The following is a 20,365-nucleotide window of genomic DNA, read 5'->3' as shown; positions in this document are numbered from 1 at the left end:
TGCACTGCAGCCTTTTTAAAGGGATTATTGATATAGTTGGATTAATATATACCATGCTCGTTAACTATTTTCTCTTCATTGCTCGTGTTCTTTGTTCCTGTTTTTGTCTCCTAGTCTTTTTCTGTCTTGTATGATTTTAATTGAGTATTTTGTATGATATCATTTTTTATCTTCCCTTAGCATATCAAAAAGGATTTATAATCTTTATAATCCTTTTTGGGAGAGGGTTGCCAACTAAAGTGAGTTTGTAGTGTATATATATATATATACAACCAATTCAAGACCAGTTTCATATAACACAATACCACTTCCCAGGTCGTGGAAGTACCTTATTTACAGAGTATTTCCAGTTCCTTCTTTCCATCCCTTATAACATTGCTGCTATTTGTTTTACTTATCCATAAGCTATAATCATTAAATACATTATTATTATTTTTAACAAATTGTTACCTCCTAGATCAATTAAGAATAAGAGAAATACCCCCAATTTAACCCTCAAATTGAAAAACATGAACACTTTTATTTAAAAAAAGGAATAATAGAAATAAACTATTTTATTTTATCTTCATTTTTTTCCTTCTATAACCCTTCTTGAAGATCTAATTGTCTTAAATATAGCATTTTCCTTTTCTCTGAAGAACTTCTTTTAACATTTCTTACAAGGTAATTCTACTGGTGACAAGTTCCCTTAATTTTTTGTCTGAGAAAGTCTGTATTTCTTTGCTAGATATGGAATTCCAGGTTGGTGATACATTTTAACACGTTAAATATTTCATTCCACTCTTCTTATCTCACATGGTTTCTAAAGAGATGTCTGATGTAACTATTATTTTGCTCCTTTATATGTAAGGCATTTTTCTCTTCTGGCTTTGTTCAAGATTCTTCCTTGATTTTCTGCAGTTTAAATAGGAGAGGACTAGGTATAGATTTTTGAGTATCTAGCTTTGTACTCTCTGAACTTCCTCAACCTATGGTTTGATGCCTTTCATTAATTTTGGGAAATTATCTTGTCACTGTAACTTGAAATATTTCCTCTGTTCCTTTCTCTCTTTACCTTCTGACATTTCTGTTAGGTATCTATTGCTCCTTTTATAATTGGCCCCTAGTTCTGGAATATTCTATGTATTTTTTCTTTTATTTTAGTTTTGAAAGTTTCTGTTGGTATATCTTCAACCTTCACTGATACTTACCTCAGCCATGTCCAGTCTATTGATAGAGCCGATCAATGACATTCTTTCTGTTATAGTATTTTGGCTTTCTGCCATTTCCTTTTGATTTTTTCTTATAGTTGCCATTTCTCTGCTAACATTACTGTTCTTTCATGTTGTCCACTTTTTGCATTACATGTGGCATATTAATTTTGGTTGATTGATATTTCCAGTCTGATCATTTCAGCATCTCTGCCATTTCTGTGCCTGGTTCTGATGCTTGCAGTGTCTTTTAGTATGACTTCTACTTTTTGTTTGAAAGCCACACATATGTACTAGGTGAAAGAAACTGAGGTAAATAGGGCTTTAAATAAGATTTTAACTTTTAACATTTCTTACAAGGTAATGTAAGGTGAGGCATTTGGCTGTATTTACTGTTTGCGGTAGTTGGCACTGTTGAAGGCTAAACTTTCCCCAGTGGGTCCTTGTGTTTGTCTGGCCTGTTTTCTTTAGATTTCCCTAGAGATTTCTTTTTTGTTTTTTAATCTAATATAACTATTTAATAAATTCTCTAGTGTAGGGTACTGCAGGTAAATTATCTTCACTTTTTGCCTATTTTTATTTTTTGTCTTTTGAAGTATAGTTGTCATATAATGATATATTAGTTTCAAGTGTACAACATAGTGATTCAGCAATTCTCTACATTGCACAGTGCTTATTAACACAATAAGTATAGTTACCATGTGTCATCTTACTAAATTATTACAATATTATTGACTATATTCCCTATGCTATACTTTTCATCCATATGATTTATTTTTTATATTGTCTGAGATGCATGATTCTTTCAGTTGTATTCCCATATTATAAGACACCTTATTGATGAAGTGATACAGTGTTGGAAGACTGAAAGTATTCTGTAGTACTATGATTTGGCCAGTTTTTTAGTGCCCCTGTGCCCTGGAGCTGTGCTCTTTTAAGTGCTTCCCAGTTTGTTTCATTCTGTTTTATTTTCCCCTTTCAGTGGGACAGGAAGGCTAGAGGGTGCTGGAGTTGTATATTTCCCTTCCCCAAGATTGGCTAGGCTCTGGTACAATAGTTTCTCTTAAGAACAATCTTTAAGAACAGAATGTTCTGGGCATACTTAAAAGTGGCTGTTCTTTCCCTTTCCCTACTAGAAAGATGAAGGGATTTTTCCCCAGTCACTGTGAGAACCTGAGAGGGCTCCTGGTAACAAAACTCAAACTGTGGGAGTCTTCCCCACGACTGGGCCCTTTTGGGATTTTTAACTCTCAAACTTGTCTCTACTGAGCTTCCAGCAATTCATCAAGTTCAGGTGCTGCTACCCTTGTCCTGGTTCCCACAGTTTTCTTCTCCTGTGTTTCTACTCTGATGAATCTAATAGGAGTTGGCTTTCAGGTTGTTCTGTTTTTTTTTTTTTCTTGATATGTGGGCAGAAGAGATGACTTTGAAGCCTTTATATGCCTAAATGAATTACCTTAATTTTCTAAAGTTAATTTTGATGCATATGGGCTTCTTGGTTGACAATCTTTTTTTCCTTCATCACTTTCAATTTTTTATCCTACTGTCTTCTGTCCTATATTGTTTCTTTTTTAAAAGATTTTATTTATTTACTCATGAGAGACACACAGAGAGAAGCAGAGACATAGGCAGAGGGAGAAGCAGACTCCCTGCAAGGATCCCGACATGGGACTTGATCCTGGGTCTCCAGGATCAGGTCCTGGGCTGAAGGCAGGCTCTAAACCTCTGAGCCACCCAGGCTGCCCCCATCCTTTTCAAGCTTGTTCATGCCCTGAGCCAAAGGCAGACGCTCAACCATTGAGCCACCCAAGTGCCCCCTTACATTGTTTCTAATCAGACATCAGCTATTTATCCTACTGTAGTTTCCTTGTAAGTAATGAGTCATTTCATCTTGCTACTTTCATGATTTTCTGTTTTCTGTTTTTCAATATATACTGTTATGTATCTGCTCCGGATCTCCTTGTGGTTTATTCCTGCTTGGAGCTCTTTAGCTTCCTAGAAATATAAGTGTTTTTCACTAAATGTAGAAATTTTCACATTATTTCTTTAAATATTCTGTTTTGTTTTCGTATTTTTCTGATACTCCCAATATATGTATGTTAGTGCCTTTAATGATGTCTAACATTTCTCTGAGGCTCTTTTCGTTTTCTTTCATTCTATTTTTCTGTGCTTTGAGATTACATATTATCTTCTGATCTGTCTTCAAGTTCACTGATTATTGTTCAGCTCAAACTTACTTTCTCTTCTTTTATATCAGTTTTGTACTTCTCAACTCCAGAATTCCATTTGATTCTTTTTAATAATTTGTCTCCTTGTAGATATTAATGAGCCATTGACAACATAATTTCTTTTTTAAATTTCTGGTCATGGCATGGCATATTATATTCCTTTATTATAAGAATCTTAATTTCTGGGTAGCCCAGGTGGCTCAGCGGTTTAGTGCTGCCTTCAGCCCAGGGCGTGATCCTGGAGACCCGGGATCGAGTCCCACGTCAGGCTCCCTACGTGGAGCCTGCTTCTCCCTCTGCCTGTGTCTCTGCCTCTGTGTGTATGTGTGTGTCTCATGAATAAATAAAGAAAATCTAAAAAAAAAGAATCTTAATTTCTTTTGGGTGCATATGTCCTCCTTGCTGTGCACATTTAAAGTTACTTCAAATTCATCTTTATTTCTTTTTCAGGCTTCTATACCTTCATACCAAGATGTCTGCAGTCAGGCTATAATTTTTTAGAGTTCAGTTTTTCATTTAAGGATGGGGTCATCTATATTGTACAGAAATTACTTATATTTTGGTCAACTAATGATATCTTTTTTTTTTTGGTTTCTACTGTGCTTACTGGATTTTTCTGAAAATGTGTTATAGTGGTAAAATACACATAACATTTACCATTTTTAAGGATTCAGTGGCATTAATTACATTCACAATGTAAGTACTATTACCTATTTCCAAATCTTTTTCATGACTTTTTAGCAGAAACTCTGTAGCCATTAAGTAATAACTCCTCATTCCCCTTCCCCTCAGACCCTGATAACCTCTAATCTACTTTCTGTATCTACAAATTTGCCTATCCTGGATACCTCATATAAATAGAGTAATTCCATATTTGTCCTGGCATTAAATCACTTAGCTTATTTCACTTAGCATAATGTCTTCAAGGTTCATCCATGTCATAGCATGTTTTAGAACTTCATTCCTTTATTTGGCTGAATAACAGTCCATTCTATATATATTCCACATTGTTTATCCACTCATCAGTTGATGGACACCTGAATTCTTTCTACCTTTTGTCTATTGTGAATAATACTGCATTTAACATTGCCATACAAATATCTGGTCAAGTCCTGCTTTCAGTTCTTTTGGGAACTATACATAGGAGTAGAATTGCTGGATCACATGGCAATTATTTAACATTTTGAGAAACTGCCAAACTTCCATTGGAGCTACACCATTTTACATTCCCATCAGTAATGCACAAAGATTCCAATTTCTGCAGATCTTCACCAACATTAGCTATTTTCCATTTTATTGATAATAGCCACTCAGATAGGTGTGAAGTGTTGTTTTACTGTGATTATGATTTGCATTTCTCTGACTAGGGTTGAGCATTTTTACATGTGCTATTGGCCATTTCTAGTATTAGGTATTTTGTTCATTTTGCATCTAAGCTGTTTTTTGTTGTTGAGTTGGGGCAGTTTTTATATATTCTGGTTTATATATAAAATAAAATGGTTTATATTCTGGTTTATAGTTTTTATATATTCGGGTTATTAATCCCTTATCAGATGCATGATTTGCAAATATTTTCCTCCATTCTGTAGATTATCTTTTCACTCTCTTGATAGTAGTGTCATTTGATGCATAAAAGTTGTTAATTTTGATGAAGTCCAATTAAACTATTTTCTCCTTTTTCGCCTGTGCTTTCAGTGTCATAGCCAAGAAATTATTGTAAAATCCAATGTCACAAAGATTGTCTCTGATATTTTCTTCACAGACTTTTATAGTTTTCACTCTTATGTTTGGTTCTTTAGTCCATTTTGAGTTAATATTTGTATATGGTGTAAATGTAGGGTCCAGCTTAATATTTTTTGCATGTGGATATCCAGTTTTCCTTGCAGCATTTATTGAAGACTATTCCTTTTCCCCCATTGAATGGTTGGCACTCTTGTCAAAAAACAGTTGAAGTTGACCGTATACATTCAAAGGTTTATTTCTGGGCTCTACTCTATTCCATTGGTCTATATATCTATCTTTATTCCAGTACCATGTTTGTTGGTTTGTGTTTTGGTTACTATTGCTTTGTAATAAGTTATGGAATCAGGAGATGTGAGTCTTTCATATTTGTTCATTTTCAAGATTGCTGCCTAATAGTGGTCTCTTGATTCCATATGAATTTTAGGATGTTTTTCTATTTCTACAAAAAAGTCACTGGGATTCCAATAAGGATTGCATTGAATCTATAGATCATTTTGGACAACACTGTCATCTTAGCAATATTAAGTCATGTAGCCCATGAACATAGGATGCCTTTACATTTATTTAGGTTTTTAAATTCTTTTAACAAGGTTTTGTAGTTTTCTGTGTTACCAGTCTTTCACCTCTTTAAGTTTATTATTAAGTATTTTATTCTTTTTGGTGCTATTGTAAATGTAATTATTTTCTTAATTTCTTTTTTGAATTATTATTATTGTCTAGAAATGCAACTGAATTTTGCATGTTGATTTTGTATCATGAAACATTACTGAATTTGTTTGTTAGCACTAATAGATTTTTTTGTATTTTTTTTGTATTTTCTACACATAAGATAATATCACCTGCCAACAGAGATAATTTTACTTCTTCCTTTCCAATTTAAATGTCTTTTCTTTTCTTTTTTTCTTTTTTTTTAATTTATTTATGATAGTCACACACACACAGAGAGAGAGAGAGGCAGAGACATAGGCAGAGGGAGAATCAGGCTCCATGCACCGGGAGCCCGACATGGGATTCGATCCCGGGTCTCCAGGATCGTGCCCTGGGCCAAAGGCAGGCGCCAAACCGCTGCACCACCCAGGGATCCCCTGTCTGCTTTTCTTGCCTAACTGACCTGTCTAGAATTTCCAGTAGTGTGTTAAATAGAAGTGGCAAACATGGGCATCATTGTCTTTTTCCTGTCCTAGAAGAAAAACTTTCAGTCTTTGGTATAATTTTGGGACTTATGATTTTTTTCTTATTTGGTATGATATTAGCTGTGGGTTTTTTTAGCCCAGAGCCAGAGGGTGTGATCTGCTAATATTCACCATCTATCAAATCTACCCAGAATATGTCTGCCCTTGGAAGATGGGAACTGCCACTTAGTTGTCTAGCCAAGTAAATCAGTTTTCCCACAATATGGATATGTGCCAAAAAGAGGGACTGCTCTCTTCACCAACTGTTTTGCCAATTTTGCAAAGTTGACAGTAGGGAAGTGGATGCTCCCCTGCTGCCACAACCCATGCAATGTAGACTTTCTGCAACACAGAGTTGTTGCCGTGCCGAAACTACCCAGGAAAGCAGTTCCACTCCAGGGAGCTAGGAGCTATGGGGAACCACCTGGCACTCAGCTCCCAACCTTGTTAAAATAGTAGTACCTTCCACAAGGTAGAGCAATGGAGATATGGGTGTATTGCCTAGCATCATTACCAAGGCCTCCCAGTATTCTTAGCTATTATCTATAACTTTGTTGAATAAATACTTCTCAATCTATTGTAATCCCTTTGATCAGTCTCTGGAACATTTGATTGAGTATCCTTGCTAATACTGATCAGTTTAATAGTTGTCTCTACAAGGAAGAGATTTTCCTAAGATCCCCACATGGCCATTCTGGAAGGACTCTCACTTTCTTGATATCTTTGACACACAAAAATTTTAAATTTTGATTACGTCATATTTAAATTTTTCTTGCTTGTACTTTTTGCATCATATCTAAAAGGGCTTTGCCTAACTCAAGATCACAAAGATTTACTCCTATATTATAGTTTTAAATTTTTAACTCTTATGGTTAGGTCTTTGATCCATTTTGAATTAATTTTTGTGCATGGTGTGAGATAGGTATCTGAGTTTATAATTTTTCTTTTGGATATCCAATTGTTCCAGCATCATTGTTGTGAATGCTATTCCAGGAGTCTTCTGATTCATGAACATAGGATATCTCTCCATTTATTTACCTCTTCTTTAGGGTATTTTAGGAGAGTTTTTTTTTTTTGTTTTTCAATTTATAAGTCTTATACTTTATCAAATTTATTTCTAAATATTTTATTCTTAATATATTGTAAAAAGTCTGTTACTCTCCTTTTCAGATTGTTCATTACTAGTGTATACAAATACAATTGATTTTTATAGGTTGATCCTTATATTTTTCTATCTAGTGTAACAAACTTAATGGCTTAGAACAATACCTTTTATTATTTCATAGTCAGAAGTTTGAGCGTGTGGGCAGCCCAGGTGTCTCAGCAGTTCAGCACCGCCTTCGGCCCAGGGCGTGATCCTGGAGACCCAGGATCAAGTCCGGCATCAGGCTCCCTGCATGGAGCCTGCTTCTCCCTCTGTCTGTGTCTCTGCCTCTCTCTCTCTCTCTTTCTCTCTCTCTCTGTCTCTCATGGGTAAATAAATCTTAAAAAAAAAGTCTGAGCGTGGCTGAATTGAGTTCTCATATTAGGATCTCACAAGTTCAAAATCAAGGTGCTGGCAGGGCTGTATTTCTTTCTAGAGGGAAAGAATTTGCTTACAAACTCAGATTTTGGCAGAAATCATTTCCTTCTTATATGGCCCTTTCTGTCTTAAAGCTAGCAATGGTGGTTTGAATTCTTCTCATGCTTCAAATCCCTCTGTCCTTCCATGTGCCAGAAAAAGTTCTCTGCTCTTTTTCAAAGATTTTATTTATTCATGAGAGACACAGAGAGAGAGAGAGGCAGAGACATAGGCTGAGGGAGAAGCAGACACCCTGCAGAGAGTCCAATGTGGGACTCCATCCCAAGACCCCAGGATTACAACCTGTGCCAAAGGCATACACTCAACCACTGAGCCACTCAGGTGCCCCAAAAGTTCTCTACTTTTAAGAGCTTTTAAGATTACATCAGGTCCACCATAGTAATCCAGGATAATCTCTCCCTATTTTAAAGCCAAATAGCAACTTTAATTACATCTTCAGTATCCCTTTTGCAATGTAGTGTAACATATTCACAGCTATAACTCCAGGAGGTAAAGATTATGGAGGCCATAATTCTACCTATCAACATCTCATTTCCTGCAAACTTGAATTTACTTATTCAAGTAATGTTTTAGTGAATTTGTAACCTAGCAACTAAAGTGAGTTCACTCCTTGGTGAGTTACAAACAGACTACATCAGGTGAAGTTGTCACACAAAGAAAACTTTACTTCAACAAATAAGGAAATCATGAGAAATAGCTTCCAAAGCCATGACTCTTGAGTGGAGATAAATGGATTTCTTTTATTTAGGGATAGGATGAATATTCAGAAAAGTTGGGGAGGGATTTGTCGTTGCATGTAGAGGTTTAATGTCATATACACGTATTTAGGAAATAGGCCTTTACATGCATTGTATGTTATGCTAATGAGGTTTGAATTCCTCCTTGGGCAGAGATTATAATGAAGTAGAAGTTACTGTCAGACATTCCATGGTCCATCTGCACAAGTGTGAGTCTGTGGTCAAGCTCAAACTAGTCTAAGCCTACCCAAGCTCTTCCTGTTGTTTGCCTCTAAAAGATAAGGATAACATTCTTGTGAAGAAGGAGTAGTCACTGAGGGTCTTGCTGGTGACCGTTTTAACTTCATTAACCCTATGGAGCATAGTTTCAAATCGCTTAGAGTTTTCTCTATGCAGGATCATGTCTGCAAATGAAGATGATTTCACTTTTTCTTTTCCAATCTGGATGCCTTTTATTTCTTACTTTCATCTAATTGCCCACACTATACTTTCTAGTACAATGTTTAATAAAAGTAGTGAGAAGAGACATTCTTGTCTTTTTCCTGAACTTTTTTTTAAAGATTTTGTGTATTGGTTCATAAGAGACACAGAGAGAGAGGCAGAGGGAGAAGCATGCTACCTGCAGGGAGCCTAATGTGGGACTCCACCCCAGGACCCTTGGATCATGACCTGAGCCAAAGGCAGATGCTCAACCATTGAGCGACCCAGGCATCCCTTTTTCCTGATCCTCTTTAGAGGATCCTTGCATGGAGCCTGCTTCTCCCTCTGCCTGTGTCTCTGCCTCTCTCTCTCTCTCTCTCTCTCTCTCTCTCTGTCTCTCATGAATAAATAAATAAAATCTTTAAAAAAAGTAACAATGACTTCTTTATCAGAAACCTAATAAAAGCTCTTCCAAATAAGAGTTGAAAATGTATAATCTTTTATTTTAATTTTTTGAAGGTTTTGCAAACTTTTCTTCCTCCCTACAAAATATGTGCACTCCAAATAGAGAAATTCACCCTCTGTCCCCTTGTTTAGGACTGTGCTGCTTCTCATTGATAGTTTTTCCTTTAAATACGATTTTTCTGATTAGCTGTTTTTAACATGTTCTTTTCAGTGGAAATTCTGATATATGTTGGCTTGCTTCATTCAGTTTGTATACTTCGCCTCGAGTGACTACTATATGCCAGGCATTGTGCTAGGACCTCTTATGAGAAAGCTTTCTGTGAGGATTCAGATTAACTTGGCGTATTACATGTATATAGAAAAAGTAACCCTATGGAAAGGTATGTGAAAGTCAAGATTAGGTCCATAAATGGACTACTAGTGGTATCGGTAATGATTTCACAATAATCCGGTGAATGCATAACACAGAACAATTTGTACATATTTCATTTTGAAAAGCATATACTAAAATCTCATATATATAGGTGTGGGTGTATGAAGAGAGGGAGAGAGAGATCTTATATTAACAGTATAATAATTGCTCATATTACTCCTCTTTTGGAAGTTTCTGTCAGTTACATTGCTTTTTTCTGATTTCTAAAGGAAAAACAAGAAGAGAAAACAATTGGATTTTACAAATAAGCAGAAAAATATAGATACACATAATTTACAAAGTTCTTCAGTTCATCTTGTAACAAAGTCTTGATTCTTTCTCTTAGACCAGAAGATCAATTCAGAAGTTATTAGAATGGGAAAATAACAGATTATATCACAAGGTAAGAAAGTTTAAGCAAGTAAATGCCCCATTTATATATTTGCATTATTATATTGAAAAAATGGGAATTTTTCAGACCACAAAAGAATGGATTAAAGAACTAATATTCAATTTTAATGTATATTCTTTACAAGTTGTTTTTAACTGTTATATTATGTATCTTATGCTTATTCCTGGATGGTTCTCAGTGATTTATTCAAATGTTATAGGTAATAATATAAGTTGATATCAAAATTCTTAACTGTACTTTCTTAGCTTGCTTTGCACTGGAAGTTGACTAAAAGGAAATGCGAAACTAGCAATATGATGGAATATGTAAGTATGCTGTTGTTTCTAATTACTTTTTTTGGATTCCATTCTAAATGTTACATTTTACTATGCTTATTTATCATTTGTCAGTTCTTCTTTCTACCTTTTCTCTCCTCAGCCTAAACTTTTGTCATTTGGAACATAGAGATTTCCTTCCATCTTCCTTAGATTTGTAGCCAACATAAAATATCTTGAAGGCTAGTAATTACTTAGATCCGAGAAAAATCTCAGGTAGTATTCTCCAATGAAAACATGGTACAACCTTAATCTTTTCATATAGGTACAGACCATCACATATGGTAATGGGCACAGCTGCTGTTGAACAAAGTATTTCTAAATGCGATCTTAACAAAACTTGCATAAAATAGTAATTGACTTCTGAATTCTGAATTCATGTTCTTGGTTTTTGTCTTAGCTAACATTTAATTTTTAATAAAGAAATCATAGGCTTTTTTAAATTTTTATTTATTTATGATAGTCACACAGAGAGAGAGAGAGAGGCAGAGACACAGGCAGAGGGAGAAGCAGGCTCCATGCACTGGGAGCCTGACGTGGGATTCGATCCCGGGTCTCCAGGATCGCGCCCTGGGCCAAAGGCAGGCGCCAAACCGCTGCGCTGCCCAGGGATCCCATCATAGGCTTTTTTTACTGAAATCTATACAATCTTAATCACAAAACACAACATATAGCCAATATGGTAACTTCAGCATCATAAACATTCAAAAGAGGGTCAACCTGGGTGGCTCGGCAGTTGAGCGTCTGCCTTTGGCTCAGGGCCTGATCCCAGAGTCCCAGAAATGAGTCCGTCATCAGGTTTCCTGTATGGAGCCTGCTTCTCCCTCTGCCTGTGACTCTGCCTCTTCTCTCTCTCTGTCTCTCATGAATAAATAAATAAAATCTTTAAAAAAATAAAAAAACATTCAAAATAATATGAAATTTATCTAAGCTTCAAGTTGTTGGCATATAGTATATATTTACTGTATAAACATCCCATTTCCATATCATAAATAAGGATTATCATGTTATTTTTCTCCACTTTGAATAGCTAGGGAAAAAATGTGCAAATGACCACAAATCAAAAATCCACTATAGATAAATACCTTATATAATGTATTATAAGTTTATACATTAAATTTATAAATAAAATATTAAATATAAATTTAATGTATAAATTTATGTTTATAAATACCTTAGGTTCTTATTATATTTCTAGCCTTTCTTTAATTAAAATGTTTTAATCAATCCATTTGGATACTTCATTATTTTTTGCAAACAACTTGTAAAAGGTAGTAATAACCATTATCACTGCTTTAATTGAAAAATATATAGATGTAATATACATAAAGGTATTTTTTCAAATCTGTATAAAACAGTTTTAATCCTTTCTACTTTGTTAGAAAAAAAAGGGGAGGGGGGAGAGGAGGTGTAGAAGGAGATGATAATGTAAGAGGGTTTACTTTTCTGCACCTAAACAAATAACTATTGTAAATTAGGTCATAGAAACTTAGCTACAATAAATAGTTATATTTGCCAGTTTAATTGCTAATCTAATGATAACTTGTAAATTGTTTCTATAACCATTTTATATATTTCACTTGCTTTATACAGAGGACCAAAGTATAATCCTATGAAAAATGATTATAGACTTCTTGGGTTATATATGTTCTAGTAAATGAAAATTATTTTGTCAATATATTCTTATTTGTTTTTATTTTACAGGTAATACTAATAGAATTCTTACCAAAATATCCCATATTCCGGCCTGACTGAGGAATTTGATTCAGTCACTTCTGTGTTACTTGTCATTTCCTACCCTTAGTGCCTTGTAGATGATTTTGGAATGAAGATGGTCTCCTTTACTGTGTTCAACTTATTCTTTATTATTATTATTATTATTATTATTATTATTATTATTATTATTTCTTCTTCTTCTTCTTCTTCTTCTTCTTCTTCTTCTTCTTCTTCCTTAGAATATTCTCCTTTACTCTTTTATTTGTGTTGGTTTAAGAAGAAAATTTGCACATCTTTTTGTTTTTGTTAAATGAAGCTTGTGTTTTGCACTCTCAGTTTTTAAATAAATACACACACAGAGACGTATATGTATATATATAGTTGCCACTAAAGATAAAACATCAGTGCTGGTGTTTAAAAAAACAAAAACAAAAATTTGTTCTGAGCATGCTGCCTTATAATTTTCATACTCACTGTTTCTAAATATGCATCAGTTTTCTAGGCTACTTAATGCTCTGTAATCCCTTACTGGACATAAGTAAATTAGCTTTTGGTAGCTTTTAGAAATGGTTTTACTCTTACTTGCTTTTAAAGGACATGCAATTAATAGCACTGGTTTTGTCCTGCACTTTGCTAAATTATCACTTATGTTAGTGGATAAAATATTAAACTCTTAAAAAACTTATAAATACTGTCTCTTTGCATAACATAAAATGTGATATGCCATGGTTTACAGAATGTAATATTACTCTTACTGTATTGCCAACAAATCTGCATAGGTTTTAATATGAATGAAGTTTGCAAGCATCCTCTTGAATGTATAGACTGTTAACATGCTGTTTTATGGCAGAGCCATAATGAGTTTGTTAAAAATTTCAGGTGTAGGGCAGGATTACCCTTTGTAACGAGTGAATTAAAATTAAAATCATTGTCTGATATATTCTGCATTGCACCTGAAACCAAGAACCTTAGTTTTTCCATTTAATCCAGTAATTCCCATTTTTTCCTCCACTCCCACCCCCCAAAAAATTCATTTGACATCTGACACATTTCATAGCCTCACTGTCCTTATTTATTTCCCATTATGTATCCTTTCCCTCATTTGAAAATATACACAATTATGATCTTAAAGGAGTGTTTTCAAGATTTCAGATGTCCTGGGAGGTGTCTAGATCCTCACTCAAAGCCACTGCTAATCCCTTTATGGAGTTCTGATATTTTGTTTTGGGAAAGAGAAGGCTAATTGAGAAGCTGTATCTAAAGAATACTTCGTGGCTGATTCATAATTGATAAAAATATTATTTTTTGAACATCTTTTTTTTAAACATTTGAATATTATTAATGAGGAAAGATAGGTACTTAGACAAAAGTATTTTAGTTTATAAATTCACCACACATGTAGCCTTTTTATTGATATGTACCTATTTTTCTTTTTCTCTTCACAAGTAAGATGAACAAGAACACCACACTTAGTTTGATTTTTTAACATAATTAAAGCTTTATATTCTGTTAATTCAACTACAAATGTATGCCTGTATATAGGCATTATTTGTAATTCCTGTTGCTAAAAATAAGTTAAAAGTATCTGAGATTCAGTAATATCCTATTTGTCATCTTAACTCTTACTTAGTACATTCAGTAAAAATTTTTAGGTAAACATTTATCCCAGTGAAGAGAACAGTCATTTTTTCATACAAGTTCAAGTCTTTTAAAGTCACTTTTAAAATTCATGCCTAATTTGAAATCCATAGTCCTGGACCAGTAAAAGAAGAGGGAAAAAAAGACACTATTTGATATGACTCTAATTGTTTGCACACTTTTCCACCTCCCACTGTAGAGCGCCATTACCCCTGTGCTACCAAGCCACCCAGAATTTCTAACTTGTAATATGTGTGCCTGCAAATATCATTTGTCTGTCTGCTGCAAAATTAAATATGTATTTTTATAGACAAGGTGGAAACCTCTGAAAATGCATACCAAATGTCTTGTTTTATAGCTAAGGTCAGGGAACAATTGTATCTGTGGTTTATGCTCCAGCTAATATCATCAGGTTTATGCTTCAAACTGTGACTAATACCAAAATTGTTTTCCAGAACAGTATGAAATCTCTAATTAGCAATGGTAGAATAATTTTGAGTGTCAGTCCTTAAAATCTCATTTTCTTCTGTACATTTAGAATTTGGTCATAGTAACTTTTTCTGCCATGTATAAATCACACTTGGTTTGCTCAAAGAACAGCAAGAAGTGGTGAATTGTTTCCATGAAACAAATATTGAGACAGAAATAGAGTGCATCTGAAGGTGACAGAATATAACTCAAGTTACAGTAATATTTGTCATAAAAATAATTTGCCAGTGTTTGTAAACTTAATTTTTAAACCTACTCTAATTGTTTTTAAATTTATTGTTTTATTGCTCATTATGCTGGTTGGCTCATCTTATTTTCTTGAACTACTCAGAAAATACCCAATTTTCTTTTTTCTTTCTTATATGATTGTTTTTTCAAACTATTTTCCTATGTAGGGGGCTAATTAGCAGTTGAATATTTTGGACTGCTTTGGAGGGGGATGTTTTCAATGAAATTGGCAGCAATGAATGGTGAAATGACGAAGTACACTATGTGATCATTAATTCTTCCCCCATTGGCCTTTTTTTTCTTTTATCCTCAGGATAAAACATACTTGGATATTTCCATCAAGTTAGTAGAATATTCTTATGAAAGCTGTTTTTAAGTTAAAGAAAGTTGAATTTCTTTGTTACATGATATTCTTTTATGAAACCTGCTGTGGTAGGTTCCAGAGAAAATAACATCTATTTGCCAAAGTATATAGATCTCACAAAGCTTTGAAATTACAAGTTAAAACTGTTCCTTCTTTAACATTCCGTTACACATCTCCATCCTCAATGCCCCTTTAAACACCTAAATTATGTATAAAAAGAAATTAAGGCCTAACCTTTTCCAACTACTTTTTGTTCCCTCCTACCCACTATATTAATTTAAGAAAGAGACCATTGTAGTCAGATGTTAGAATTAGACGGAGAAGTGCCTTGTCTTTTTTCAACAAAGATAACGTTTTATTTTGAAGGAAACAGAATGGATAAATTGACAGATCATGAAATTTAAAACCATCTTTTTCAAATATACCAATATTTCATTAGCATATTATATTTCTTCTATTACTTAAAGCCTATTTCTTTGTTTTCCCCTAATCATATATGTTAGTAATAAAATATTACAGAACTGGACTATCAATCACTTATAAAACTGGTATAATTCTAATGCTAGCAAATATGTAATTTAATATGGTTCTAGAAGAACAGTGGTCTTTGAAGCCCTACCAAAATCCACTTAAGTATTTAATGTACATACTATTTATATTATTATCTATAAACACTAATATGTGATCAATTAATCTGTGTTAATATTTAGCACCCTACCATTTTTAATGAAATTTATTCTTATTTTTTTTCATAATTTGAATGAAGTTCCATACACATCCTTACAAATGTTCCATAACAGCATTTGTAAGGCTTAGAACAACTAGGGTTTTTCCAGATGTATTAGAGCTTTTAAAAATTATTAGCATTTTAATTTTGTTTACAAATAAACCACCACTTAAAATCAAACCTCAGTACTTGAACATAAAACCCCAAACAGTATTTCATCAGAATTAACTATGTTGACCTAGAAGGATATAAAAATTATATATACTCGTTTGAGCAGTTTCACATATGGAAATATGTTTTGCTAATTTGATTATAACATCCCCAAATTCATTGAAGTTAAGTCCTCTTATGCCTATTAAAATTCTGCATTAAAAAATTCATTTTGCATTTTGCACCAATTGTCAAATTGTTGGAATTCCTTTAAATGGTAAATTATTGGAAAATTTTCACAGAAAAGGAATAGATTTTATTAATAATACTTGTCTAAGTAACATGAGGACTAAAAAAAAGAAAAGATATGTATATCCATATCTTGCCCCAAATTTCTCTTTTTTGATTCTGAGCCAGCTTTTCATTTTGATGATGGCAACCTGAGAATATATTCATTTTCTGTGGACTTTGTCAGGTTCTTACTAAGTGAGGAAATGATCTAATATCATGGGCTTTGGGCAAGTCACTTAAATTACATATCCGTCTATTTATCTGTAAAAGCATGGGGTTGAACCTAGAGCTGGACAGAAAATTAGAGATAACCTAACATGCTTTGATTCTAGGAATCCTTAGGAAATTTTTCTCTACAGAATCCCAGAGTGATTTTTCTCAGATCTTCTACCCTTGGTGGAAATTCTCACAGTGCCTTGCACACAGTAAATGTTTGATTTGCCAACTGGCTCCTAGCTGATGTGTGTTCATGTCACACAGACTCAAAGAACCTGATACCTGCTAGACCTCAGCCCTTCTGTGGTAATAAAAATAAATTTAATTTCCCTAAGAACTAAAGATTTAGGTCTGTGGGCTGTGCATATGTGGAATCTATGTTTTTGGTATCCAGGCAAGAATTATAACTGTGACAACAATGGAGATATGGGAGGATCCACTTTGAAATTGATGTGAAAAATTTAATATCCAATATCTGCTTCAGTGTCTTACTAAGTTCCATATCCTCAAAAGGATCTGTTGGAACAAATTGCTATTAGACGGAAAGAGAAGTAGTATGGAATTCAAACCCAAGTCACTTCTGGTTTAATTCTTAGCTCTGCTGCTTAATTCCTCTGTACCTCATGTCCTCATTGTGGAAGTGGGGACAATAATCTGGACCTACCTCACAGGGGAATTGAGGATTTTTTCACATATTAATGTGCTTTTGAAGTTGACTGAAAGATATATACTGGATATCATAATTTTGTCATTTCTAAATAGATTCCTTTAAGTCTTTATGTTTTCTTTCTCAGTCAAACCCTACAGAATGAGTGTTGCAGTTAATCTGTTTTATCAGTAGTAAATTTTGTTATTAATCCCCTATATGTTAACATGAGTAATTGTGTTATGTTAATACTTGACTTAGGAAGGAAAAGCAGGTGGATGTAAATCAGTGGTTCCCAACTTGGGACAGATAAAGATAGCAGTGAGGGCATCCTTGAACCTTTTTTAATACTTCAAAAAGTATACTAGAAATCATACATTTACCCATAATATTTCTACTGCATAAGCCAACTAAAACATTGAATTTCCATGCATTTTGCTTAGATTTTTTAAATCCTGCCTAACATAATACTGGTTATCACACACTGATCAGAAGTTGTGAATGACAGTTCTGCTTTTGATTAATAAAAGAATGAAAAAGCCTGCTATTACATAAAGTTTAGTAAATAAAACTCTTCAAAACATGGGGAAGGAACAATAAAGGGATCCTTATGGTGAAAATGTCGGAGGCCACTTTTGTAAAGGAACTAAGATTATTTTTTTTGGAACTAAGATTATTTGACCCTCTCCACAAGTTACTTAAACCAGTCCCTAAATAATGAAATGCTGAATTGTGGTGTGTGTGTGTGTGTGTGTGTGTGTGTGTGTGTGTTTTGGCTAGACTGGGCTATATAACTTCAGATTAGAATCTGCCTTCTGTTCTCTTCTGTTCCAGGATAATTGAGTTGATTGAGTGTGTATTTGTAAATTATACATACACACATAGGATTGCAAATGTGGAAACTGTTATATGTTCAAGCATTGGACTAAATATCAATTTCTGAGTCTCAAAGTAGTTCTGTGTATAAACTCATTATAAGCAATAATTTCTCAAATGTCCCTTTTTGTCCTGCTTATCTTGTTGCTATTTACTTGGCTTAATTTTCTTAATTTTCCATTTTTCTAGTAAGTATATAGTGTAGAATTATTTTAATGCCTGAACTTTGAACAAATTACAGATGTTTGAAATTATATAATCAACAAGCTAGTGTTCCCTCCTTGGACTAACCACATACAAATATGAATCTCAGCTACAAAAACAGGAAATGCTGGTAGCTGGAAAATGGGCATTGATCAAAACATCCGTTTGAAAAGCCTAGGATTTCTACTTTTTGGCAGAGGATTCCTACTGGGACAGCTTTACCAGAAAAGAATAAAGATGGATATGTCCATTCAAACCAAGAATATTCATGCATCTTGTATTGTTACATAGCTTGTGGAATGAATTTATTTTTCTCCCTAGTTTGAGAGTCACTCCCCTGAAAGAACTCAACCTATTTACAGCTGTGCCAAAATGAAGGACACTTGCCTCTCTGAAACTTTCACTGCTGCTTCTTTTGTTCACTTGTCAGATGTAAAATTTTATTATCTCAGGATGCAAAATTACAATAAAGTGCAAATCTATGTTAATGAATTGTGTGTCCTTTGGTACATCTCCCTTTCTTCCTTCTCTTCTATGTTTTCATCATTCTAAGTTGGTTACTTAAGGCTTCCTTTTAAAAATTGTATTTTGCATATTGCATATCTTCCTGCACTTGCTAATGTTACATCTAAACCTGTAAGTAATTCATACTATATATTCGCTTTGGAGGCCTTTGTTGTGCCCAGTGTTTGGTATTTGCCTAAGTAGGAATTTGTTTCTAAACTACTTTGCATGCCCACCTGTGAACTATAAAATTAAAAGTCAAGTCATATGGCATTCCACCTTACTTAAGCATAACTTTTTAGTGAAAGAAATGTCAAAATATGAAGCTACTAGGTAAAAGTTTTGACTCTTTTGTCAACAGTTATAAATTCAAATGTTAACATCTACCTGAATTGCTACTCAAGCTGATTAGCATGCAATATTAGATTTTTTTAAACTTATGTCAAACTTTTGCAAATTCAGCAAAGCAGGAAAATGTAATATAACAAAAATTCAATTCTTCCCATCATCTTTGATAATTATAATTATCTCAAGGTCCTGGAATTCAGCTTCACATGGGGTTCCTCACTCAGCAGGGAGCCCTCTTCTCCCTCTCCTTCTGACCCTTGTCTCAGATCATGCTCTCTAGCTCTCACTCTGCTCTCTCTCAAAATCTTAAAAATAAATAAAATTATTTTTTGAAACTTTACCATATGGATATGTAAAAATCTATACTTTTTATTGATAACTTCTTGGGTGTGGAGTAGGATGTGCTATGTGGGAAATACTTTTACATTACATTTTCTATTATTGAGGGCTGATACCAGCTGCCTTTATATCTGTGATTAAATAATATTTAACACAGAATGGGATACTTACCTACCTCAGTGTAGGAAATTCTTTGGGGGATACTAGAATTCTCCAGTTCTAATTACCATAAATCTGAATTATGATCCTTGTTCTGTTACCTGAGTGACTTCTAGCAAAAATCAGAACACTCAGCTTGATTTTATCCATCATCCCCAGGAAGGAGGCTGAGTTATATCAGAGTTGCAAACTAAGATACAGCCAGTCCTCCAACAGACATGTCTTTGACCTACAGACTTTTTTTTCACACATTTTGAGATAGTTGCCAGCACTTAAGAGACTTCACATAAAAATCCAGATTTCTCACTTCTTTTGAGAAATTTCACATGTGAACAATTAGCTAGAGCTGAATGGCAGCCTGCCCTTTTTGGAGGGAGCATTTATTGTTGTGCCACAGTCGTTACTATTTACTCTTGTCTCCCTGAAACTCATGTTATGTTGTTTTCTTATGATATAGGTAAAAAGCAAAATATTTCTTGAATCCATGTCTCAAAATTAAGGAAAAAATATGAACCATGGTAGCTACATATATTCTTTTTAAGAATTTGGTGAGTGGGTGGTGGTGATGGAGAGAGTGTTTGGGGTTTTAGGTGTTTGTTTTCTTTTTGTGGTGGAGGGAACTGTTTTCTTAACAAATGACCTACTGATTTCCTAATTCCTGAGTTAGACACTTTCTAGAGCCTCAATTAATTCTGACATTTTAAGTTTCCATGAGATGATTCTATAACATTGGTGTATTTCAAATTGTATGCCTCTGAAAGTCTGTGTATGATAAATGGATAGTGTTTATGAAGC

The 20,365-nt window shown here is 34.0% G+C and overlaps 1 protein-coding gene across 4 annotated transcripts in view; it reads left to right on the top strand.

Moving 5' to 3' along the window:
- Positions 1–20,365, top strand: part of CHIC1 (cysteine rich hydrophobic domain 1) — a 75,059-nt gene that overhangs the window by 43,037 nt on the left and 11,657 nt on the right. Inside the window, exons 4-6 of one of the 4 annotated variants that reach the window (XM_072816585.1) lie at positions 10,296–10,352; positions 10,607–10,666; positions 12,380–18,708. In XM_072816585.1, coding sequence (XP_072672686.1) covers positions 10,296–10,352; positions 10,607–10,666; positions 12,380–12,430 — 168 coding nt within the window. In that variant the 3' untranslated portion in view covers positions 12,431–18,708. Of the gene's footprint in view, positions 1–10,295; positions 10,353–10,606; positions 10,667–12,379; positions 18,709–20,365 lie in introns of those variants that run through there. The other 3 variants (XM_072816588.1, XM_072816587.1, XM_072816586.1) reach the window with 3 other exon arrangements.

Source organism: Canis lupus, chromosome X, assembly GCF_048164855.1.
Source record: "Canis lupus baileyi chromosome X, mCanLup2.hap1, whole genome shotgun sequence".
Taxonomy (NCBI): domain Eukaryota; kingdom Metazoa; phylum Chordata; class Mammalia; order Carnivora; family Canidae; genus Canis; species Canis lupus.
The sequence above is the reverse complement of the archived record's forward strand: the minus strand, read 5'-3'. Positions and strand labels throughout refer to the sequence as shown.